We start from the raw sequence: 25,517 nt of genomic DNA, 5'->3' as shown, positions 1-25,517 counted from the left end.
ATCATCCTGGAGATGGCGTTATTTGTGCAATAAAAAGAATGCACCACCTGTCATCAGGCTTATCAGATGTATCCTTGCTGGAAGCCATTTAATAATGACACTACATGACTTCCTTTATCACAGAACTTTGCTTATGATTTCCTGTGTTGTGGTTTTATAAATACCACAACAATACAAAGGGAAAGGACTATTTGTTATGGTTATCTGCAGAACAATTTAAGAAGATTGGACTTATTTCCTGTTGTGCAGACAACTACAGCTATATTATCTGTACATGTGATAAGGAGCGATAAGAACCTGAAAAAGGTCCTAACATCTTCCAAATGGTTAGAGTGGCGCATCTGTTAGTTTTGGTGTTTTGTTTTGTTTTTCTCCAGAATGAAGTGCACTGTAGCTATTAGGAAAGTTCACCTAAGTATTTTTGTTACATACTGTATACATTTTTAGTCTTTTTTTATGATGTATATTTAAACGGCCTTCATGATTGTGTTCTTTTCTTTCTTCATTCTGGGCTATCTCCTGCTGTTTATCTGCTTTTACATTAAAAATGACGCCATCCACATGAGTAATAAGTTTGTCTAGCCAGGCTTATGGGAGTGACTTTCTGTATGTATCAATCACAACGCTGGGGTAGTAGCTTTTTCTAGAAGTGTTATACCTCACTAGCTCACACATGTGTAGAAACCCTTAAAGAGAATCTGTACTGTCCGATTTGTACAATAAAAACATACCAATCGAGTCACTGTGATCTCCTGGATCCCTCTTTGCCATTTCCGCCGCTCCCCACCGTGATCCTGGCTTTTAATCGCTAGTTTTAGGCAGGGTTTATACAGTGTTTTGCATTTTAAAATGGGACAGCGACAACTTTATTAACACCAAAATTTTATTTAAACAATTATTGCGCACTTTCTGTAAATTCAATAAACTTCAATTCACTTCTCAAATATCACTGTATGTGTCTCCTATATGATATGTAACTGACATTTTTTGTCGTAACAACCAGCGATTTTATACAGGAAAATCATTACAATTAACAAGGTTGCCCAAACTTTACCACCCCACTGTGTGTACACACACACACACACACACACACTCTCTCTCTCTCTCTCTCTCTCTCTCTCTCTCTCTCTCTCTCTCTCTCTCTCTCTCTCTCTCTCTCTCTCTCTCTCTCTCTCGCAAACCTGTATTAGTCTGATGACCCCTTCCCTCTAGTGTAGGTAGCCCACCCCAGTATAGGTAGCCAGATGACCCCTCGCCCCCTCCTTTCCCTCCAGTATAGGTAGCCAGATGAGTCGTGACTACCTTAATCCTCCCCCCTTCAGTTTAGGTAGCCAGCATGCCTTCACATCGCAGCAGCCATCAGTGTCACTCATTTCTCCACTCGTCACCAGTGCAGAAGCTTCCTCTTCCTTTCCATCTCCAATGCTGCCTAAGTCCATAGCTACCGGCCACAATGCAAACGTGCACAGAGAGCAAGGTGGCTGCTGCACAGGTGGCTAGCAGCAGAGTACCGCGTTCATACACTTGCCTGATCTCCCTACATTGTAGCATTTGCAAGCTTGCAAATGTTGCATCAGTTTTGCCAGCTGCTTTGGTGCCCTTGCTCCTGTGGTGCCCTAGGCCATGGCCAAGGTGGCCTTGGCTTAAATCCGGACCTTATTTGGGCATAACAAGGGGCTTTATGATTGGAGGAAAAAAAACACCGCATTCCAAGAAAAACCTTCTACCTACAGTAAAATATGGTGGTGATTCCATCATGCTGTGTGGCCAGTGCAGGGACTGGGAATCTTGTTAAAGTTGAGGAACACATGGATTCCACTCAGAATCAGCAAATTCTGGAGGCCAATGTCCAGAAATCAGTGACCAAGCTGAAGCTGCGCCGGGGCTGGATCTTTCAACAATACAAAGACCCTAAACACTGCTCAAAATCCACTAAGGCATTTATGCAGAGGAACAAGTACAAGGTTCTGGAGTGGCCATCTCAGTTCCCAGACCTGAATATAATTGAAAATCTGTGGTGTGAGTTATAGAGATTTGTCCATGCTCGGAAGCAAATCAAACCTGAATGAACTAGAGATGTTTTGTAAAGAGGAATGGTCCAAAATCCCTTCAACCAGAATCCAGACTGATTGGAACCTACAGGAAGCGTTTAAAGGCTGTAACTTCTGCAAAAGGTGGATCTACTAAATATTGATTTTATTTCTTTTCTTTTATGCACCTGCCTAATTTTGTTTAAACAATTATTGCACACTTTCTGTAAACCAATAAACTTCATTTCACTTCTCAAATGTCACTGTGTGTCTCCTATATAATATATTTATCTGACATTTTTTTATCGTAACAACCAACAGTTTATACAGAAAAATCATGACGATTAACACGGTTGCCCAAACTTTCGCACCCCACTGTGTGTGTGTGTATACATACAGTGGAGGAAATTAATTATTTGACCCCTCACTGATTTTGTAAGTTTGTCCAATGACAAAGAAATGAAGTCTCAGAACAGTATCCTTTCAATGGTAGGTTTATTTTAACAGTGGCAGATAGCACATCAAAAGGAAAATCGAAAAAATAACCTTAAATAAAAGATAGCAACTGATTTGCATTTCATTGAGTGAAATACGTTTTTGAACCCTCTAACAATAAAAGACTTAATACTTAGTGGAAAAACCCTTGTTTGCAAGCACAGAGGTCAAACGTTTCTTGTAATTGATGACCAAGTTTGCACACATTTTAGGAGGAATGTTGGTCCACTCCTCTTTGCAGATCATCTCTAAATCCCTAAGGTTTCGAGGCTGTCTCTGTGCAACTCTGAGCTTGAGCTCCCTCCATAGGTTTTCTATTGGATTAAGGTCCGGAGACTGACTAGGCCACTCCATGACCTTAATGTGCTTCTTCTTGAGCCACTCCTTTGTTGCCTTTGCTGTATGTTTTGGGTCATTGTCGTGCTGGAACACCCATCCACGACCCATTTTCAGTTTCCTGGCAGAGGGAAGGAGGTTGTCGTTCAGGATTTCACGATACATGGCTCCGTCCATTTTCCCGTTAATGCGATTAAGTTGTCCTGTGCCCTTTGCAGAAAAACACCCCCAAAGCAAAATGTTTCCACCCCCATGCTTGACGGTGGGGACAGTGTTTTGGGGGTCATAGGCAGCATTTTAATCCATTGCGGTGTAATGTGTTTCCAATGGTTTTCTTGTTGACTGTGGTCCCTGCTAATTTGAGGTCATTCACTAACTCCTCCCGTGTAGTTCTAGGATGCTTTTTCATCTTTCTCAGAACCATTGACACCCCACGAGGTGAGATCTTGCGTGGAGCCCCAGAGCGAGGTCGATTGATGGTGCGATTGTTCGAAAATGGAAGGAGCACAAAATGACCAACAGTTGTCACCTTCTCTCCCAGCTTCTTGCTAATGGTTTTGTAGCCCATTCCAGCCTTGTGCAGGTCTACAATTTTGTCTCTGACATCCTTGGACAGCTCTTTGGTCTTTCGCATGTTGGAGAGTTTGGAGTCTGCTTGATTGATTGATTCTGTGGACAGGTGTCTTTTATACAGGTGACTAGTTAAGACAGGTGTCCTTAATGAGGGTGACTAATTGAGTAGAAGTGTCTAACCACTCTGTGGGAGCCAGAACTCTTAATGGTTGGTAGGGGTTCAAAAACTTATTTCACTCAATGAAATGCAAATCAGTTGCTATCTTTTATTTAAGGTTATTTTTTCGATTTTTCCTTTTGATGTGCTATCTGCCACTGTTAAAATAAACCTACCATTGAAATGATACTGTTATGAGACTTTTCATTTCTTTGTCATTGGACAAACTTACAAAATCAGAGAGGGGTCAAATAATTATTTCCTCCACTGTATTAAAATATAATTCTCATGTTACAGTATACTACAAGTTTTTATTACATCGTGAACTCCAGTCAGGGATTCTCAGTTTCTCAGCATGGGAAGCTCCTTTCCCCCCTCAGACAAGCTGAAATTGAGAGCTGTCTGTGACTAATAAACAAAGCACACACACAGAGCCTGGAGGGGTCATGCATAACTTCTACCTATCTTAGCAGAGGCAGTGCATTCCTCTCTGGAAGGCTTGACAAAGAAAAGATTAGATATATTATAGAGATAGTGCAACTAGAAAAGGCTGCTGTAATCCAGACCACATTAGAACAGGTATAGGAACTTATAGGATAGAAAAAAATGTTAGTCTCTTTAATGCTCCTTGCCATCAATATTGGCTATACTCCAGTTATTAGGGTCCCCGTCTGCAAGCAAAGAGGGTAATACTGGTCCCACACACTACGGTCTGATAAATACAGGAGCCAATAAATTGTTTAGGTCAGGGTTTAAGGCCACTTTTAAGTATGGTAGGTGGGCATGACAATGCAATACAGAATGGAGACACCGAGAGCCCAATATAGTGTAGTATGTACTGGTAAGTGATTATGAAAGGTAAGTATGTATTTATACTCTCAAACATGGGTTACCATCCAGGTAACCACTGTATCAGCAGGTGAGGAGATTAGACCTGTCCCCACTCAGGATTTAGAAGTCGCTCTCTGTAGATAGGAAAAAAGGGCAACACCCCTCCACCAAGGGTGGACTCAGGAACTGTATAAGCAGACAGAGGCGCCAAAAGGATAAAATATTCTAAAACTATTAAAATGAGAGGAGGCAGAGGCTGACTTACCTCCTCCAAGCAGACACCCACGAGTATTGTGTATATTCAAAAGTAACAACAATTTACATACTCCAGAAAGTGCAACATGTTTCGCGGGCATATCCCGCTTCATCCGGCAATAGAGATGGAGCATAAAACTCAGATAGGTCTGGTGCAAAGCTCAGCGCCTCTGTCGCCTCTGACAGAGGCACTGAGCTTTGCACCAGACCTATTTGAGTTTTATGCTCCATCTCTATTGTCTGATGAAGCGGGATATACCCGCGAAACATGTTGCATTTTCTGGAGTATGTAAATTGTTACTTTTGAATATACACAATACTCGTGGGTGTCTGCTTGGAGGAGGTAAGTCAACCTCTGCCTCCTCTCATTTTAATCGTTTTAGAATATTTTATCCTAAGGCAAGGCACATTGCGGCATATGCATTCTTTCAGTGTGGGATGCTGAACAAAATTGCCTTCCTGACAACCCTAAAGAGCTGTCAGCTTTTTAGGTACAGGGAGCGATTCATGTATGATGTGGCTCTGAGGGTGGCCTGTAAGAAGCAGCCTTAAATCTTCATCTTTCACTTAGTCATGCACTGAAAATCTAGTTTTCCATAAACAAATTTTGTTGAAATTTAAAAGCCTTGTTTGTTTTGCATATGGAAAATCTTAGTCCTCCTCTCATTCAGTCACCCAGCATCAAGATTTCCTAACAATTTACTTTGTATAAATCCCCTCATCTCCATTTTACTGTTGGCTGATGTGCGTGTTCTCTTTCTGTGGCAGCTGGAAGTCACCCTGGACCTGGCAGAGAGGCGGGAGATCCGTACAGCAATTCGAGAGTTACGCAGGAAGGAGCTGGAGAGATGCGAGGAAGCCCTGGCCTCCAAACGCTTCAGATCTGAAAAAGGCAATGGACAGGAGGACAAAGAGAATCAGCCGGGGTTTGTTATCATTTGTTTTGTAGTGACATTTAACATCTGTTTATTGTGTCCTATAAGTTTACACACTATTTACTATTTTATTGTATTTCATTCCAGAGTAGTTAGATGCCGAATATTTTACATCTAGACTGTTTCAGGAGAACAGGGTCAGTGGTTTGGGGTATTTTGGAGGAACCTTTAACGTTATTAGGCTGAGCTTCCTAAAATGGCTATAAAACCTTATAGGGGATATAAAGGTGTGAGGTCCGGTTGAGGTCTGGTGCAGATCTACTCCCATACTGCCTCACATCACGGCCACTTATTAGATATGCATTTGCAAAGTAGAAGAAATTCCACTAAAATGGCCCCACTGTAGTAAGTCCAGGTTCCTGTGTGATTCAAGACTCAACCAACAATGTGATTGTGAATCAAAAAAAAAACTATTTATTTACTTTGCCAAAGGGGAGATAATGGTTATACTTTGTGACTGTGAATTTCCTTTTCCCCCAGCACACTGGCCTACATTATTTGGTGAGGTGGTGCGCACATATAACTGTATTATTTGATATGCAGAATGCGCCACAAAACTGATACTATTAGATCAAGGCAGAGCTGCAAAAGGAAGCCTGTGTCCAGGAGTAGACACAAGGTGAGGCGATTCTTCCAAATCTGTCTCCTGTAGTACTGCAGGGAAAAGCAATTGAATGCTATGTGCAGAAGCTGGATCACAGCTTTATAATTGTTTCCCCCATCACCTCACTTGCTTATAGGGATGATGCAAATTGAAAATGGGCCAATCAATTTAAACCTCGGTTGGACTTGATTGGTCTATTTTTCAAGCTGCATGTGTTTGTATAAACATTTCATAAATTGGCATACACTTGGATGATATTGATCATCCCTACTTGTTTGGTGTTTCTGGCCAGATTGGACATGGATTAGATGCTACTTCCTTCTGTTATTTTAATTCTGGTTCCTATGTTGCATGGTACTCATTTCTATGTCTCTATGCAGTTTCCCTGGCAGGTAGTCCCTTTTCTGGGTGCAGCTCTTTTATAGTCTCCTAGGCACTCACTTTCCGGAGCTGGTCTTTTTGGAGCACTGTAAAATTGGGAAGGATGTTCTGTTTTCTCTGCAGGACAATGTGTCTGTTCAAAGGTTCCATTCCTGCTGCCTCAGTCTCCTCTTCACACTGATGTGCAGGGAAAGTATGGCTGCCAAGATGGCTCTGTGCTAGTGAGCAGGTTTGGCACATGCGCGGGGTAATGTGTTCAATGCCTGTCGGAGCTCTCTGCTGCAGCATCCAGAGCTGGAAAAGAGCAGCAAGAAAAGTAAATCGCAGTTTCTCACTGCAAATCTAAGCCTCGTGAGCCTTTATTCCCCCCTCTTAAACAACGCATTTCTTTTAATCTGTCTTGCTGCTCTGGTCTAGTGGAATCGGGGATGTATTTTTTTTTTCTTCTTTGATGTAGTTACTATTTGTACACTTAATTTTGCCTTTTAGTGTTTTCCCAAGGTTGAATCCAAAAGTATAAGTGTGACTGTGACCTATCACAGCAGTAAAGTAACTTGTGCAGTAAAGGGTCTTCAGCATAAACAAACATACTGTGATTAAGTTACATTAGGTATGTTAATTAAAATATAGGTAATCTAGTCTCTTACCTACCCGGTTTTAAAAGAACAATGTGATTTCATGGGGGCAGCTATCTTTTTGGTTGAAAGGAGGTGACAGGGAGCATCAGACACAGTTCCATCTTTCCTGTGTCCTGACCCCCCTTTCAGCTTGCACGCTCTAGGCAATGAGAACAACCCCAGAAATCCCATCATGCTTTGCACAGCATCAGGGGAAAAATGCCTGGGCAGATTTCTTTGATGGGGTGGAGCTTAGCTTCTGTGCAGCTAAAAATGAGGCTTGAGAAATCAAAGTTCTGATGCTGTGAAACTGTTAAACACCAAGCCTTTTCAGTGCTGCTGAGTAGATTTTTAGTCTGGAGGTTCACTTTAACCTCTTGAGGACCCACCCTTTACCCCCCCTTAAGGACCAGCGCTGTTTTAGCTGATCCGTGCTGGGTGGGCTCTACAGCCCCCAGCACAGATCAGGGTGCAGGCAGAGCGACCAGATCGCCCCTTTTTTCCCCACTAGGGGGATGATGTGCTGGGGGGGTCTGATCGCTCCTGCCTGATGGGTGTTGCGGGGGGGGGGGGCACCTCAAAGCCCCCCTCCGCGGCGAGATTCCCCCCCTCCCTCTCCTCCCTGTCCCCCCTGGTGATCTGGGCTGCACAGGACGCTATCCGTCCTGTGCAGCCAGTGACAGGCTGTCCCCTGTCACATGGCGGCGATCCCCGGCCGCTGATTGGCCGGGGATCGCCGATCTGCCTTACGGCGCTGCTGCGCAGCAGCGCCGTACAATGTAAACAAAACAGATTATTTCCGCTTGTGTTTACATTTAGCCTGCGAGCCGCGATCGGCGGTCCGCAGGCTATTCACGGAGCCCCCCGCCGTGAATTGACAGGAAGCAGCCGCTCGCGCGAGCGGCTGCTTCCTGATCAATTAGCCTGCGACGCAGAACTGCGTCGCTGGTCCTGCAGCTGCCACTTTGCCGACGCGCGGTATGAGTGCGCGGTCGGCAAGTGGTTAAGCCTGATGCACTATTGTCCAGCAAAAATACCAAACAATCTGTTTTGATTAAAACATACTTTTACATAAGGTAAACATGGAAATCCCAAAACTATTCAGAAGTCATACAGGAAAACTCTTGTGGGCAGCTATGAACAGGAAACTGCAAATACACTGTAATCTAATACATTTGTTAGCTTCATGCTCTGAATTACATTTACTACAATTCTATAAATATGGACTTTGAGTTTTCATCACAACTACACTGCTTTGTTTTAACAGGTTATCTCTATGCTGTTTCCTGTTTCCAGTCAGTAGGTTGTCAGTTCTCTCTTATAAACTTCACAGGCGTGCACAGATTAGGACGATTTCTTACTTGAAATCTAGTATGATTAAAAAAATAAATGCACCCACATAAATAGGGAGTTAAGGACGGCTCCAGTAGGAACTTCAGCCTTTAGTCTTGTGCTACACTCAGGGCCCATTTCCACTATCGCGACAGCTAGTACAAGTGGATGGGACTGTTTCCACTTGTGCGTTTTCCTGCACGTTTTTCTGTGCAGAAAAAATCTGCAGGGTAGGGCCCTCAGAATTCGCCTGCGTGTGGAATGCAGGCGAATCGCACGCAATGTATTTAATAGGGAAATCGCATGCGTTTTCCCCATGCGTTTTTTGCCGCGATTTTGCATAGGTACCCATGTTAATTCACACAGGCAGTGACATGGTTAAAATCGCATCACCCTAACCTATGCGAAATCGCGGCAAAAAACGCATGCAGAATCGCACCCGCATGCGATTTTCCTGCGGTGATTTGCCGGCGATTCCGCAACGCTATAGTGGAAACGGGCCCTAAAAGCACAGAGAATGACCTTCCAAATAGATCATTGTGTGCTTTCAGTGGTGTACATTCAGGGGCCAACCTCAATGTCTATTGGCCACCTCCCTCCCTTATAAAGTTCCCTGAGAGTTAATGTTCTCCCATCTCTGTACAGTTCCATAGTGTCTGGCTGGTGTCTAGAGAGCCCCTTCCCACGCCTTAACAGTTCCCTGGTATCTAGTGGTTCCCCTTTCACACCCCTAAACAGCTTCCTGGTGTCCAGTGACCCCCCTCCTTTCTCCATGCAGTTCCCTCGTGACTGGTGCCCCCCACACACACACACGCGCACACACACACACTCACTCCCTTCCCCCACATATGACTTTCCTGATGATCTAGGGCTTCACCTACTTTATAGCTTTCCTCTTGGTCTAGAATGAGCCAAGCATATTGCAAAGTGGAGGAACCACAACCATCAACCAAATATAGATCTCTGGGCCAGATTTGGCCCATGGGCCAGAGTTTGACATGCATACCATAGTGTCTGACCATACCGTAGTGTGTACATCTGTGCTAGTGGGTTGCTCACAGGGAATAAACCCCCAAAGAGTAAATACTACCAGAGAGTACATCAGGTATGTATTCCCTATTCTCATAAAATCCAAACATACTCCACTTCTGTATGCATTTTAAATAGATTGATATCAAATTTGAAACTCTGACTGCAAATTGTAAACCATTTTTCTGGAGTTCATTACTGGTATCCAGGATGGATATCCTACTTAGATATCGCATTTACAGATTTCGTCTGTTAGTGCCTGGACTCCGTGTTATCCCACAACACATTTAAATTTGAGGGCGATTGGTATTGACAAATTTCTGGGACAGCGATGGGGATCTGTAAGGCCCCCACGTTTGCAAATCTCTATTTGGCTGAGCGGGAGAAGTCCTGTGTTCTGGCAGATGTAAATCCATATGGGAAACACTTCAAGCGGACCCAAACCAAACTTTTTTTTTTATTATTCAAAATATTTAGTTGCACCACTCTGACACATACAAAGATAAATAAACACTCCAAGTCTATGAGCATTTCAGTGCATACTTTTCACCTTTCTCTTTTCATAACTAGGGTTATTCAGGTGGCAGCCATTAGCAATTTTTACTTTGCTGGACACCACCTACTCCACTAGTTTGCCGGATTCTGTCCCTGCAATATGAAAGGAAGGGAGGAATTCGTCCAATAAATGTAAAATATTTTATATTTGTCATCATGCAGCTGAAAAAAGGCTGCTATTTATTATTATAATTTAGAAAATAGATTTTATTTCTGAAATCTTGTATTTTTAATTTGGGTCCACTTTAAGGGCATGGTCCAGGTACATTGACACTATACTTCTGGTTTGATCATCTACCAGGGAGGACTTTGTCATTCCTACAGTTTCTACAGGTTGACTACTTTAATATGTCCTTTTGGATTTGGCGGTGGGCAATGGCCCTGAGAGCTACTGCTCATATTGCCATAGGAAAAGTACTAAATGTAAAAGTTATGTGAAAAATTCAGTTCCTTATAGTCAATTTGTTAGACTGGGGATGAATAATCAGGACAAGGGCTTTTTTTAGAAAAAGGAGAGAGAAGAGAGCACCTCTATGGTACAATACCTTTAATTGGCAAATTGCTAAAGAATTGCATGTACACGATCGCAAAGATTTGCAAGCGTATCTTACATACTCAATGTTTCACTCCTCGAATGGCGACCATGGACAGCGGGGGACATCAACAAGGTTACGTGGTAGGTCTGGGGTCCAGGCAAGCTCCGTATGCCGGGTGATTATGACGCGTTTCGATAAACCAGTTTTGTCTTTGTCAAGTCAGCTTGTCAAGGCACAAACAGCTTGACAAAGACACACTGGTGTCGAAACGTGTCACCATAATCGTCAAGTCGCCTGATGTATGGTCACCTTTAACTATACATCCTGTTCCCACTCTTTCTTCATTGTTATTGTATTCTCTTATGTGGCTGCACAGATGGTTTGTGCAATTAGTGTCTTTCAAGACACTAATTGCTCATTCAAAACTGGGGAGGGACTGCTGTAGATAAAAGCATGGCTAACCTGATTAAGATATTTACTGCATACTGTAAATGACTTATGATTTTGCCTGGACTTCTGCTTTTAATGAATCTCTACAAATGCCTTTAATAATCCATGGCCCATTTTTCTTCTTTCTAGGGCGGACAGAGAAGAGACACAGCAACGAGCTCTGCATGTGTTGGCTGGAAGGCTACAGGAGATAAATGATGTGGAGGAGCTGACAACACTGGTACATATCTTACCATGCCGATGATAGGAGTGGATCGTAAATCATGCCTTCACCCAATCTTTTCCTCCTCATATCGCCCATTGCTGTGTTGCATGTATTGTTGCTTGCTGCCCTTTCTCCATCACTGCTGTGAAAATATTTGTGCAATGAAAGCTATGAACAGAAGATCTTTAGAAAGGTCTAGTTACCCCTTTTTATGGTAGAGTGGATAAAAGTTAGTTAACCATCTCAATGTTATTGCTAGTGTGCTCTAAGGTTGTTTCACTGGACAAAAAGGGAGTTTTTTCAGTGTACGCATAGACTGCAAAGTATCTTTATTTTTGGTATGCTGGTAAGGTTAGACTGTTAAATTTGCATTGTTGTCTACCACTGGGGGAGACCCAATTTACTTCTTGCTTTGTCAGTGACAACAGGAAAAGTAAAAAAAAAAAAAAACTCAAAATGGAACACAGACCAGAATAAAAATCGGGTAGATGTTATAAACCTTTCAATTTTTATGAAGAAGGAAACTGTTTTCCACCTATTACCAAATGTATGTGATGGGAGGAAGAGCAGATAAAAAAAAATGTAAGTTGGCTATAAGGCCAATCTAAACCCTTACTGTCATACGTGCTGTATTTATAAAGCCGTACTGAACAAGATGGGGAAGGCTATTTCAGGAGAGAACTTCTAATTTGGCTAAAGAGCGTGTATGGTATTGTGCGGTAATGCCCACCCATTCAGACATCAGTTAGATAAGCATTAAAGCAGCCATGGACAGCCATATTATCCCAGGGGTTAAAAAAAAAACCACATAAGTTGATAAATGCTTGTTCTACTTACACAACATATGTTTTGTACTGTCCATGTTTTGATTTCAGTGAATTTTATATAGTAAGTAAAGATTAAAACTGCTCCTGTCATTTTTCATGTTGACTTCCTCTGGCTGAAGCCAATCCTGATGTGATTTTCCCCCTTACACTTTTTTTTTTCCTCTTAGAAACTGCACTTTCATATCTAGCTTGTTAGCATAGATCAGATTTCAGCAGCTTCACACTGAACTGCCCGCAGCCAATCAGTGAGAAGCATGAATGTGGGAGGAAAGATGACAAGCTTTCTCCTCGTCTGCAATGTACCAAATAAAGCCAGTCTGACTGAGATAAGATTTATTATAGCAGAAACATTTCTGATTAGATTGGAGTGGTTGCAATGCAGGGTAAGGTTGCAGGCTGCATAATAACCACATAGTGGGTAAATGGAATTTGATTTTGTGGCTGACAATTCTGCTTTAAGACAAGAAACTTTAGACAAGAGTGGCTACACTGCAACATGTTGTGTGAATTGACCAGCTGATTAGGAAATGGGAATCTGTTGCTACCCCTAGACCTCTCCTAAGCTACATACACGCGATTTACTTTCGTCCATAGAGCAACTCAATGCCTCAGGTGACAGTTTGCTGCCAAGTGCTTCACAGACGTGGCACTAGTTTAGAGGCTAGTGGCGTATCTGTTAAAGAAGGTGAGAGGAGAAACGACATGACGTTTTATACAGCTTGAAATTGGACCAAATTATGCGGAGGTGGAATTTGATTGGCTTATTTTCAAGCTCCAGAAATTTACATATAAATTGGCATAATTCTGCACCACCTAGGATTGGTTTGTTTATCATTGACCATCCCAAGTGTTAGATTAAAAACAGTGAGCAATGCATTAGGGCATATTTGATGGCAATGAGTAACACATTTGCTACTATTTAAACTCCCATTGCTTCCCTTCCCAGTTTGATCCCTGATTAAAATGTTTTTATTTTGTTTTGTTTTGTTTGTGTGGTTAGATTGATATAATCTCCAGGAATAAAAATAACTGACACTTTATACAAAATAAATCTCACGTGCATCCAGTATGTAGATTTACCATATTTACATATTTATGATTTTGATTACAATACATGTTGTTTGTTTTTCACTTTACATTTGATCTTCCCTAACTTATGAGCACAACCTTTTGGTGAGCAGTAGAGGCGGTACAATGTGCGCCTTTTAGAAGTTTCATCTCTATAAGCAGTTTGGCAGCAAAAGTGGCATAGTGCCTAGGTTCTCAACATGTACCCCTGGGACTACTTCTATTGGACTCAAGAGGTTCTTGAACTTCTGACAGTCAATCCATTATACATTTTGGGGTTTTTTTTAGATAAAAAAAAAATAGATTGACAAACCTAAATAAGTATGTTTTGAAAACAATTTATACAGTTATGTAGTATTATGCGTGGAGGTGTACATCTTACAGTGGGGAGGGTACTTGGTGTAAACCATGATTAGTAAAGGAGTACATTGCAGAAATAATGAAAAATGCTGATGCAGAGAGCTGACACCTTTTCTCATCTCCCCTAGCTGCGAGGCGCCAGTGAGTATGAAGAGAGGAAGCTTATTCGAGCTGCTATACGGAAAATTCGGGATGATGAAATTGAAGGTAAATACATGTTCAGTGTAAACTGGTTCTGGATTTTTGTCCTGTATCGAACAGTGCTGATAAGTATGGTATTTCCTGTATGGGTTTTGCGTATGGTTTGCATAATTTAAGGTGATGCATTTTTGCTTTTTCAATCTGTTTTCTAGCTGCTGCCTTGGCGGGAATGCTGGTTGGTCGGAACACTGAAAGGGACAACGGCACCATGCAGTCCAAACAGTCCAAAGGTTTGGAGGATATTGTGGATCTACCTCCTTCTTTGGTAAGTGCAAAAGCATCATATTTTCCCCAGATCCCTTAGGCCTGGAACCCACTGCAAAGCGCTATAGCTAATTGCAATCGTTATCGTTTTTAATTAGCAATTTCATGAGCGTTTTCTAGCGATTTTTGTAGAGCGTTTAAAAAGTAAGCATTTTGCCAGCGATTTGCGATTAGCGTTTTTAATTCAGATTGGTCCTTTCAATTTTTTTTTTTTTTTACTGTGTGCAGTAATTTCAGTAAATTTAAAAATGCTAGCGATATCCCTCTGTATAGCGATTCATGAGTGATTACGCCAGCATTTATATTGAATTGCAGAAATGCTAACGCTCAAAAATGCTGCATGTCCTTCGTTTGCGATTTTGATAATCCTCACTCCAGTGGAATTTTGGCCCATCCATGAACATTAGCTGAGCGTTTAGGGGAAATCGCTAGCGTTTTGAATCACTCCCTAAACGATCAATATTTGCTCTAGTGGGTTTCAGCCCTGACTGTGATATACACTAACATTTTTCACTAGAGTAAATTATCTCTGCTACTCTAAAGGTTTTTAATGGTTTTCTCTTTTTATTGAGTCAACCTGGTACAGAGACACACCCACCCGGAGGCTTAAACTAAGAATGGTGTTCCTATAGCTTAGATTAAAGGGAATCTTAAAGAAAACCTGTACTGAGAAAAACAGCCCCTGGGGGGTACTCACCTCGGGAGGGGGAAGCCCCCGGATCCTATCGAGGCTTCCCCCGTCGTCCTGCGTCCTATGGGGGCCCCGCTGTGCCCCTCTGAACGTCGCCGATATAAATATTTACCTTCCTGGCTCCAGTGCAGGCGCAGTAGCGGTGCTGCGCTCCGAAGTAGGCGGAAATACCCAATCTCAGTCGGGTTCGTTCTACTGCGCAGGCGCAAGTCTCCGGCGCCTGCGCAGTAGAACGGACCCGACTGAGATTGGGTATTTCCGTCTACTTCGAAGCCGAAACAGCGCCTCGCTGGAGCCTGGAAAGGTAAATATTGAACAGGCTGACGAATTTGTCAGGCCGGCTTTGAAAGGGCTGCAGCGAGACCCCCATGGGACGGAGGAGGATGGGGGAAGCCTCATTAGGATTCAGAGGCTTACCCCTCCCGGGGTGAGTACCCCCAGTGGTCGTTTTTCTAGTTAGTGTCTCTTTAAGTGAAAATAAATGAATTGTATGTGTAGTACAACTAAGAAATAGAACATTAGTAGCAAAGATATGTCACATATTGTTTCCGGTACAGGAAGAGTTAAGCAACGTCACTTGTTATCCATGCAAAAGAGCTTCTCTGAGCTCTCTGAAACAGTGAGATGCAGCTTTAGATAAGGTTTTACTGCAGGGGAGTTCAAATGGTAATTAGCTTTGCTCTGTTTCATAGTTTAAAATGCAGTGTGTAGTTTGTAAACTGCAAATATTACAGAATAATGCAATGTTCTAAACAAAACAAAAAAAACTATATAACTGAAAATAAAAATGACTCTTTTCTTTGCTACTAATGTTCTATTCATTAGTTGTATTACACATTTCATATCATACTTTTTTGTTTACTTCAGTGCCACTTTAAGTGTCCCTCGCTCTGTGCTCCACATGCGTTTTCTTTCTTGAGTAGACAATATAAGGAAACGTTGCATGCATAGATGTTTCATTATCATCTGACTTATAAACAACTACAGATAGTGGTATGTCTTTTTTTTTTCCTAGGCTCAAGAGAAAGAAGACTTTGAGGAAAGAAAGCTCATCAAGGCTCAGATCCATGAGCTCCGCAGCAGTCAGAACGGGGGCAGCCACAGCACAGTGGATGGTATGCAGTCTTGGCAGTTTATATGAGGAGAGATGCTTAGTACTGCTTGTTTGTGATTTGGCCTTCTAAAAAACCAGTAGCACGAGTCTGCATTTCCTCAGTATCTGTATAGCTTGTGATCTATGATGGGTGGTTCAGTGCGTGAAGATGTGCAGAAAGGAATGGCTCTTGTAATGTCTTATCATACTCGCCCCTTACATTAATTGGTTTGTGCTATTTAGCAGGAAAGTGAGAATTGGAGAAATATAAATTATAAATAATACATAGTACATATGCCCCTAAATTAAGTTTACTCAACCAAATACTTCAATTACTGTGTTCATGGGACATGAACTGAATCCTCCATAGTCTTGACGTATCAGTGAGCCAGGTGCTCCAGCACTTTCCGTCAGGACTGAAACATTGTGCCTTTGACTATGTTGCTACAATAAATTGGCAGTTTGGCTCCAATCCAGGTAGAGACCCAGCCACCTTCCCCCATTTGGTCACAATGTCCTCTCCACTTTCTGCCCCCTCATGCGGATGACATGTTTCAAGCATGCCAAAGTGCTGTAATATTAAACAGTCACACCTTTTTTGGCATAACTTGGGGGGAGAAAACGAAGAATGACCTATGCTTGGATGATCTTATCCACATGTACAATACAGTAAGCATGTCACCCCATTTGCTGTTCAATCCACTGACACTTCAATGAATTCCCCTTTAAGATCTTCCAGAACTGTAGAAGAAAAGAGTTTATGATCAGGTAAACTAAGCTTTATTGTGTTTTCCTAGCCTCTAGTGCAAGGTTCCAAACCTTTAATTTGTGACACACCACAATAAAATTTCAGTTGTTTGACAATGTACATCATTTTATGAAGAACATGTTGCTACATGTCACCATCTGAACATTAAATACACTTACCTCCTTGTCTGATATTTGTTGTTGGTCTGGCTGATTAGACTGGCTTTGCTGGGCCACTACACTGGAGTGGCTGCCTGGTCTGGTCTGTCTGTGCTGGTGCATTCCTGGTTAGTTGGCCTCCCTTGCATAGCTGTTGCTGATCTGCTGTTGGATTAGTGCCAGCCTGACACTGCTGATTTGATGTTGGCTTGGTGCTTGCTGCTGTTCCTAGCCCAGCCTGATAATGATGTAGTTGGTGTCACTTTTTGTAAAAAAAATAGTGACCTGTCACTTATTGTGAGAACAAATGATTGTTATCAATACATAATCATATCATTGGCGTATAATGCACAGTGGTCAGTAAGATGAATTTGCCTTTTTTTTTGCTGCCTTCTTTATTTTGTGGCTTCACAGTAATTCAAAGCAAGCAGGTCAGGACTGGCCACACTTGTAGCCCTCTAATCAGTCTCTAGTCAGTGAGGCAATACCATGTGTGCTGCACCCACAGAAATGGCAAGACACAGCAGCAGCTCCATAGGTTTATCATCACACAACTGCTATTTAATGTCAACAGACCCCCTCCCATTTTAGTTGGCAGTTCTTTTTAGTATATGCTTATAATTCCACAAATCTGCTGGTAAAGGTGTGGCATATGGCCATATGGCCAGTAGAGGTCACTAGTGGGTATGGTTAGGAGCATTGGATTATTCACTTCATCTACCTCCTCAATTACAGAGCTCCATAAAACTGTTTTGAAAATGTCTAGTTATCCGTAACCACTAGTTTATAACAAGCAAGTCTTTACAGCCATAGGCCATCTAAAATTTTGTTTTGAATAAATGAGTGGCGTCACATTGCTGTTGCTGTCTTTACTCCTGCTGGGATGGTTTTTCCCCTCACTTCCTGTCTTTTGTGACAACTTGTAAAAGATAAAGTGGGGACATTACTTCAATGGGAATACTGATGGCAGTAAAAAATCTAATAATTGCTATATCAGTTTTCCTCATTAAAGAGACTCTGTAACACATTTTTCAGCCTTAGTTCTTCTATCCTATAAGTTCCTTTGCCTGTTCTAATGTGCTCTGGCTTACTGCAGCTTTTCCTAATTACACAGTGGCTGTGTTATCTCTGTTATATGATCTAATCTGTTTTCTTCTGTCGGCACAGCCGGGCTAAGGCTGGAATGTGTGGAATGTGCAGGGCTGCTTGTGATTGGTAGAAGCTATACACACCCCCTCCAGGCCCCCTGCAGGCTCTGTATGACTCACACACTCTGCTTATGTGAGCCTATCACAAGCTGGTTAGTTTGTTTGTAAACACTGCCTAAAACTGGCAATTACAAGCCAGGTTTGCAGCAGAGAGTGGCAGAAACAGCACAGAGGGGCCCAGGAGAACATAATGAATAGAATGGTATGCTTTTTGCTGTAAAAATTTTAGAGTACAGATTCTCTTTAAGGGTTCAGACACACTATAAGCACGTTTTGGGCATCCAAGTTTCTGAGCTTTTTTTTAAAAAAAACTATCCTATTGACTTACATTTAAAATCATGGTAAAATCATGTAAAAATCGCACAATTTTACTGTGACTTTAATGTACGGTAAGTCAATGGGAGTATTTTTAAAAAGCTCTCAAAGCTCTGGACGGAAAGAAAGCACTTATAGTGTGTCTGAGCCCTGAATGCGGAGGCCCACTAGGAATGGCAAATCACTATCAAAAAAGGTAAAAACACTGAGTGCTTTCTGGGGTGTTTTGAAGAAATGAAATTTTGGACCCTGAAGTCTTTGAATTAAATCTATTTAAAAATGGCAAACACTGCAGTGGAATCGCCAACATCTGTTGCCCCAGCACAGCCATTGATTCCTCAAGAGCATAAAATGCTCCAGAAGGCGCTTCAGTGGACCCCATCCCTAATTTTTCCTGCCAGTGTCCCTTTTTGTAGAGATTTCCCTCCCTTCCTGTCCTTTGTGACACAAGACAAAGCAACTAGAAGTATTGAATTTCTCCCTACTATTAGTCCAGATAGCACTAGAAGTTCTGCAGAGGTTCTTCTTGTCTTATACAAACTCCAAATATAAGTTTGGATGGAATTGTTTTTTAAGGTACAATTGGCCTGATTCACAGTTTTACTCTGTATAGTTAATTACATTTTTTGTTCTTTGGGAGCTTAAAAAAGTAACATAAGGACAGGGTCATAACTAGACTTTACATCCCCCCCCTGCATAAATAACAGCATGGGGCCCCCTTTCTACCCGAACCCCACGGATTGGGAGCCAGCAAATGGCAGCAGAGAGTATTCTGCTGTGAAGCAGCCCCTGGAAGCAGGAAATAATCACACACACTCCTGCACGCATTTTTTTTTTTTTGTGTGAGTAAATGGGGAGGTTTTCTTGCTAATTGGCTGCACTTGCAGTTAGGGAGATGGATTTGGAGGAGCCCCCAAAGCCTCTGGTCCACCTGCAATGGCAGGGGTTATTGCTACGGCCAATGGATAAGAAAAGTAATATTGAAATGAAGTTGATCAGGAACAACTTTTGATTCTTTTGCTAGTAAATGTGCTGAAAGTTTATTTATTTTTATCAAATGCGTGATAAATAAGTCATTTATGAGAAGTTTTTTGTGAATAGAGCCAGTTATCTGAAATTGAGATGTGTGAACGTCTTTCTCTGTCTGATCCAGCAGAAAAATACACAGCTGCTATATTTGCTGCTATATTCAGTGACAAGATATAGGGATTGCTGTACAAGAAAAGATGCTTAGATCATTAAATACAAGTATGCTGCATAGAGTGCTTTGGCAGTTAATTCAGAGCCATTTGGTTATACCAGTCCTGTTGTAGCTCCTGAAGTGAACCCTGCTGGGCCTTTGTACCCCCGCAACAGTACAGTATATTTCTATATGACCAAGCTGAATAGTAGATGTAAATTCTCCACAGCAATCCCATGAACTCTGTATGGATACGACTCCTTGTCAGTAAATGGGTTGTTTAGGTATTTTCCTCCCTGTCAATTTGACAATTACAGTGCAGTTCCACAATCCTTTTTCACAATGGAACATTGAGATTACTATTCCAGTTCAATCTGCAGCCAATAAATGATTTTACAAACCTGTTTCATGGGGTTTCCTTGTGGCTGTGGCAACTGTCCACGATTATGTGAACACAACCACTCCAAATCTTCATTTTCACACGTCCATTTCCTTCTGCAGTGATTGTTGTTTTTTTTTTTTTTTAATTCAGAATTTAGATCCATTTTTATATGTTCATAAAAGTGTAGTTGCTGCCTGTTTAGTGAAAAGAAAAGCAGTTTACTTACAGTGATGAGGAGTGGAGATTACTGAGGCAGCACTGCCCCCTTACTGCAGCTTTCTGCACTACTAGCAGATTACACATGGGAAGCAAGGACAGACTAGAGAAAGCATCACGGGAATGGGTTGCTTAATCACTGCAGACTCAGAATAAGTTTTGCAATTCAGCAATGAATCTCAATCCACAAAAATGCTTGCATTAGGAAGAATGTTGAAGTGTTAAAAACAGGGCCATTTCTTTGTAGAAGAAGTGTAGAAATATCCATTACCTCTTATAGGCATAATTTAGAAGATGATTAGGAAAAACATTAGAGAAGGTGTTTTTAAACTCAAAATAAATGAACACTGTGTTCAGTAAAGACCTGACTACACGTGTGTGTGTGTGTGTGTGTGTGTGTGTGTGTGTGTGTGTGTGTGTGTGTGTGTGTGTATGTATATGTGTATATGTGTATATGTGTATATATGTATATATCTATCTATATCTATTGACCCTATCAATCTCTGATATCTCTTTAATCAAATCTGCTGAAAACTTGTCCCCAACATGTCTGACCAGTCACCTTTCAGTTTTGGGCAATTTAAGGTGCCTTCACGCACCTTTTATTTTTTTTTCCCTTTTCAAATCCTCCCCTGCCCCTCCCTCCCCCCCCCCCCCCCCCCCTCCAGGTTTGACCACTCTGATTGAACTGAATGGGAATAAATTACCTTGAAATTTCCTGTTGAATTTTTATTTTTATTTAACAGTTGAATTGTATTGAAGTTTTGCATATAGTACAACAATGGAAACCTCCACATAACAAGCCATCCCGCTCCCTCCCTATTCCAAACCCTGACCACCCCCTTACACTCCCCAACTGTCAAAAAGAGAAACCGTAACCAAGAATTTAACTTCATCTCAATCAGTAGCGGATACCCTCTTTCCCATGAGAAATCTATTCCTTTTCTCAAATGGATCATCGGGGCTCTGTAGGCTGATTTTGTGGCTGAACCCCTCCCACAGTGTGATGTCAGCACCTCACAGCACTGAGGTACTAACATCACACTTGTTGCATTGTGGTTAATAACAGCTGTTTCCAACTGCCACAAAAGCAAGCAGCATCTCCTTCCAGTGACATCACCTGCCAGCAGTAAAGATGTAGCCATTTGATAAATGTCAGAATGTAAATCAGAGAGAGGACATAGTTTACAAAGAGCAAACACTAACTAAATCATTTATACATAATTATTGTAAAAATGAAGCACGTTTTTATTACATTATGTTCACCTCTTTAAAGTAGACATAACATGATCTATATTCTCTTCACTGTTCTTCACCTTCTGTAAGTCCTCTTTAGTGACTGAAACATTTTATTGCTATATACCAGATTTGTTTGATCTATTGATCTAATACACCTACTTGCCTCTAACACTCCAGTACAGTAATTGCCCCCCACCCATCATATTGTCCCCTCTGAGTCATATAAAGTTGAATACTGAATTCAAGGTACCATTATTTTCCCATAACCAAAATATAACTTTTTTTGTATATTTAACCTGTCCTTTATTATGTATTTAAAGTGGATCCGCGATTAACTTTTACTCATTGCATAATTGTGTTCCTTTTCTATTGTTTATAGGGCATTCCTCAAGCCAAATACTTTTTTTGTTTTAGGCTACTTGCACACCAAGACGTTGTGTTAGGTGCCACGTTAAGGTCGCATAACGTGCACCTAACACAACGTATGGTGCTGCAAGAAAGGACGATAGAGTGAGCCGCGTTAGGTGGCTCTATCCCTATAAGGTCTCCCAGAGTGGTGCTGATTGGCCGGCGGGACCACGTGATGCGGAGCGAGACACTCCGCATCACGTGGTCCCGCCGGCCAATCAGCTGCCGCCAGTGCAGTGAATATTAAGTAGCCATGTGCGCGGCTACTGTAGCTGGCTCTCCCCGCCTCCTCTCTGCCCCCCACTGAGCATGTGCAAACAGTCTAACGCGGCTATAGCCGCTCTAACGCCGTAGCATGCTGCACTTTCGGGAGAACGTGCAGCGTTACATGTAACGCAACGTGGGCTGTGTGAACAGCCCACTTGTGTTACATTGCTGTGCGTTGGGGGAGCGTTACAGGCGCACTAACGTGCGCCTGTAACGTCCCTGTGTGTAAGCAGCCTTAATACTTGAATTCTTTTAAACTAAACAAGCCTCGTTCCACAGCATTTCAGAGAGCCTTGGCACTTTCAGACAGTAGCAAGGGCTCGTGGGAGCTCAGTCTGGGCAGGAGGAGGGGGAGGTATTACTAGCCAGAGATTGCAGAGGGGAGGAGGGGGGGGGGATTAAGGTTTTTTTTGCTCAAGATGCAGATAAGCCTGCCTCTGTGTAATGTTTACAAACATGGCTGCTGTTATTGTATCACATGAAGAAATAATCATATTCTATTAAAGCTGTTTTCATCTAGATTTGATGTGTAAACTATCTAAACTTTAGATAATATATAAAGACAAGTTACTTGTTCTAGTTAGTTTTTCATCTCGGATCCGCTTTAACTTTTCCTTTGTGAGGTAAATCGCACATTTCTTGCCAATCTGAATGCTTTGGTACTGCAATGCTGCCTTATGATAACAATTTATCATTTCATTTACAGACTCCCCATCTGATATGGTGCTGCACCTAAGTGCCCCCCTGAGAGACAAATTGTCCTCTTCATCATCCTCTTCATCCTCAGAGACTGGACATGTGACCCAGTCCCATACAACCGAGCACTCCACACTCAGCACAGATTCCGAGGAGTACTCTGAGGACCCTCCTCAGAATGGAAGTAATGAGGTGTTTATGGAGTCAGCCGCACAGATCAGTGACGCAGACCATGATAAACCTCCAGATATTGAAAAGCAGAGTTTACTGGAAGAACGAAAGTCTGAGTCTATGGAAACCATCAAAGCTGAGAAAAGGACAAACCATGTAAGTTTGTTTCCTGTCTTCGCCTGCTTTTCAGTGGGGGGTATGAGAGAATAACTGAAGGCACAATTTTGTCTTCTCATTTAATAAGACAAACACTTCATTACTACACATAAGGATAATTAAACAGGGTGCTTCTGAACAGTCTGTGGCGTCTGAATGGATGTGCGGCTGTAAGAATGTAATGAGCTCTGACTTTTGCAATGGAATGTCTCTAAGACTTCTTGCCAAGCTTCTGAATAATAGAGGTACTTGGGTTTAGGTTTCAGTGAGTTTATTTAAAAATAAAAATAAAAAATAAAAAAGAGAAAAAAAACTTTATGCTTAAGCTAGTATATAGGCAGTACTTCAGTAAAATTAGGTCACTTTTTAAAGGAATGTAAATTGTTCTCACTGTAAATTAAAAACTGGCTTTACTCACTCTATTGGCTTCTGTGTAGGCCAGTCCTGATGCATTTCCGGGCCTCAGCGGTGCCTCTTTACTATCTTCTAGTTAATGCTGAATTTTGGGCTTCTCAGTTTTTAGGGTATGTGCGTTGTTTCCAGCGTTCTGTAATGGAATGCAGATAGCTGAATACAGTAGAACTTGGGTGGCCCTGAGTGGACTTCAGGGGCTTGGCAACATTTGTGATTGTTTAACAATTCCTTCTGTGACAGTTTTGCAACATTGAAGTTGAAATTTCATGTTCTGTAGTCAAATAATTACTGGTGGTTCCTTTGAAGGAGCCTTCATGGTAAAAGTTACCAAGCTACACTTCCATGCCATGAGTAATGTCCCACAAAACAATGTTCCGTCCTCACAAAAGGCTGTATCCCACAAGTTATATCAGTAACAGGGCAAGGTTCTGCGGCACTAGAGGCAGATACTAAAGTGCACCCCCAAATTGTGCTCACCTCATTATAGCCCAGTATTAAGTAGATTGAACACACACACACACACACACACACACACACACACACACACACACACACACACACACACACACACACACACACACACACACACACACACACACACACACACACACACACACACACACACACACACACACACTATAGGTAGCCAGGTGTGCCCCCAGTATTAGGTAGGTTTGGTTCCACAGTATAGTAGGTAACTAGATGTGCCCCCTGCATTAGGTAGCCTAGCCAGTTGTTCCCCCAGTATTAGGTAGTCCCCTCCACAACATAGGTAGCCAGGTGTTCCCCCAGCATTAGGCAGCTCCACTTTTTATAGGTAGCCACATGCCTGCCCCCCCCCATAAGTAGTTAGATGTGACACAGTATTAGGCAGCTCTCCTAACCACGTTCAATAGCCAAATGTACTCCCAGTGTTAGGTAGCCCTACCAATATGCAGAGTGCTGTGGAAGTGCTGTAGAACCTTCTCACTGCACTTCTCTGCGCTGGGATCTCTTAAAGAGGAGCTGTTAGGTATAGGGTCTCAGAGGAAAAAAAACACATATATCAGTAGCTAAATATTGTCTGTACTTACATTACATATGCATTTCACTGTCCACGTTTGGATTTCACAGAATTTTTATATAGTATTTGCAGAGAATGATGCTCCTGACAGCTCATGGCAGGTTCCATGTTTGTCTGTCTCCTATGAAGCCAATTGTGATGTAATATTCGCCCTGCTTCCTGATGATTCAAATATCCTAATAGACAACACTACTGTGCCGTGAATATTAATTAGCCATGTGGCTAGGAACAATAGCAGACTCATGCAGTATACTCTAACGGAACATGTGCCCTGTGATTTTTTTTTTTTTTTTTCAGTGCTGTGCTGTTACAAGCTGCTGTAACATGAGCCTGTAACTTCCCACTGTGAAAACAGCCTCTGGGCGTGATAGGGAAATGAAGGGGGAGGACCCAAGGTAGTGCAGAGTGGGAAGAAGAAGCAGCCCCAGAATGCTTTGCAGTATGTTATGCGGCCTGGCGGCCTCCTTAAGGGCTTGGGAATAACCAGCCTTGCTGTTCAGCAAGGATCAAAGTAAGGCCTGGTGCACACCACAGGAGTTTTTCTGAGCTTTTTGAGTTTTTAAATCTGCTGCTAATGTTATCCTATGTGTCTGTGCACACTGGAGCAATGAGGTTTTGTAAAAAACCCCATAGCATTACATTGGGAAAAGCTTTCAAAAGCTCTTCCCAATGTAATGCTATGGGGTTTTTTACAAAACCTCATTGATCCAGTGTGCACAGACACATAGGATAACATTAGCAGCAGATTTAAAAACTCAAAACGCTCAGAAAAACTCCTCTGGTGTGCACCAGGCCTAAGAGAGATTTTTAACTTCAGTATTGCCTTTTTGGCTTCCTTCTAAACTGTGTAACACAGGAGAATAGAGGTTTAAATTAGCCTTTGCAGCCTGACAGTTACTCTTTAAGGTTTGTCACAGCATCTCCTCTGACTCCCTCTAGTGGCAACTCTCATTATGTGCACCTTTGGAGTAGTCCTATAGAGGTGACTGCCAAATGGTTGAATAGATCCATTTGTACTCTGCATGCCTAACTGCACACATACAATGTGTCTGTCGACCTAGCGAAGTGGGG

The 25,517-nt window shown here is 42.1% G+C and overlaps 1 protein-coding gene across 4 annotated transcripts in view; it reads left to right on the top strand.

Moving 5' to 3' along the window:
- SMTN (smoothelin) overlaps positions 1-25,517 on the top strand; it is a 206,451-nt gene that overhangs the window by 90,654 nt on the left and 90,280 nt on the right. For all 4 annotated transcript variants that reach the window (XM_068240805.1, XM_068240797.1, XM_068240820.1 and 1 more), the window contains exons 2-7: positions 5,446-5,603; positions 11,246-11,336; positions 13,705-13,783; positions 13,930-14,042; positions 15,748-15,847; positions 22,653-22,969. In XM_068240805.1, coding sequence (XP_068096906.1) covers positions 5,446-5,603; positions 11,246-11,336; positions 13,705-13,783; positions 13,930-14,042; positions 15,748-15,847; positions 22,653-22,969 — 858 coding nt within the window. The remainder of the gene's footprint in view (positions 1-5,445; positions 5,604-11,245; positions 11,337-13,704; positions 13,784-13,929; positions 14,043-15,747; positions 15,848-22,652; positions 22,970-25,517) is intronic.

This window comes from Hyperolius riggenbachi, chromosome 1 (genome assembly GCF_040937935.1).
Source record: "Hyperolius riggenbachi isolate aHypRig1 chromosome 1, aHypRig1.pri, whole genome shotgun sequence".
Classification (NCBI taxonomy): Eukaryota; Metazoa; Chordata; class Amphibia; order Anura; family Hyperoliidae; genus Hyperolius; species Hyperolius riggenbachi.
This window is presented reverse-complemented; position numbering and strand designations above follow the sequence as displayed.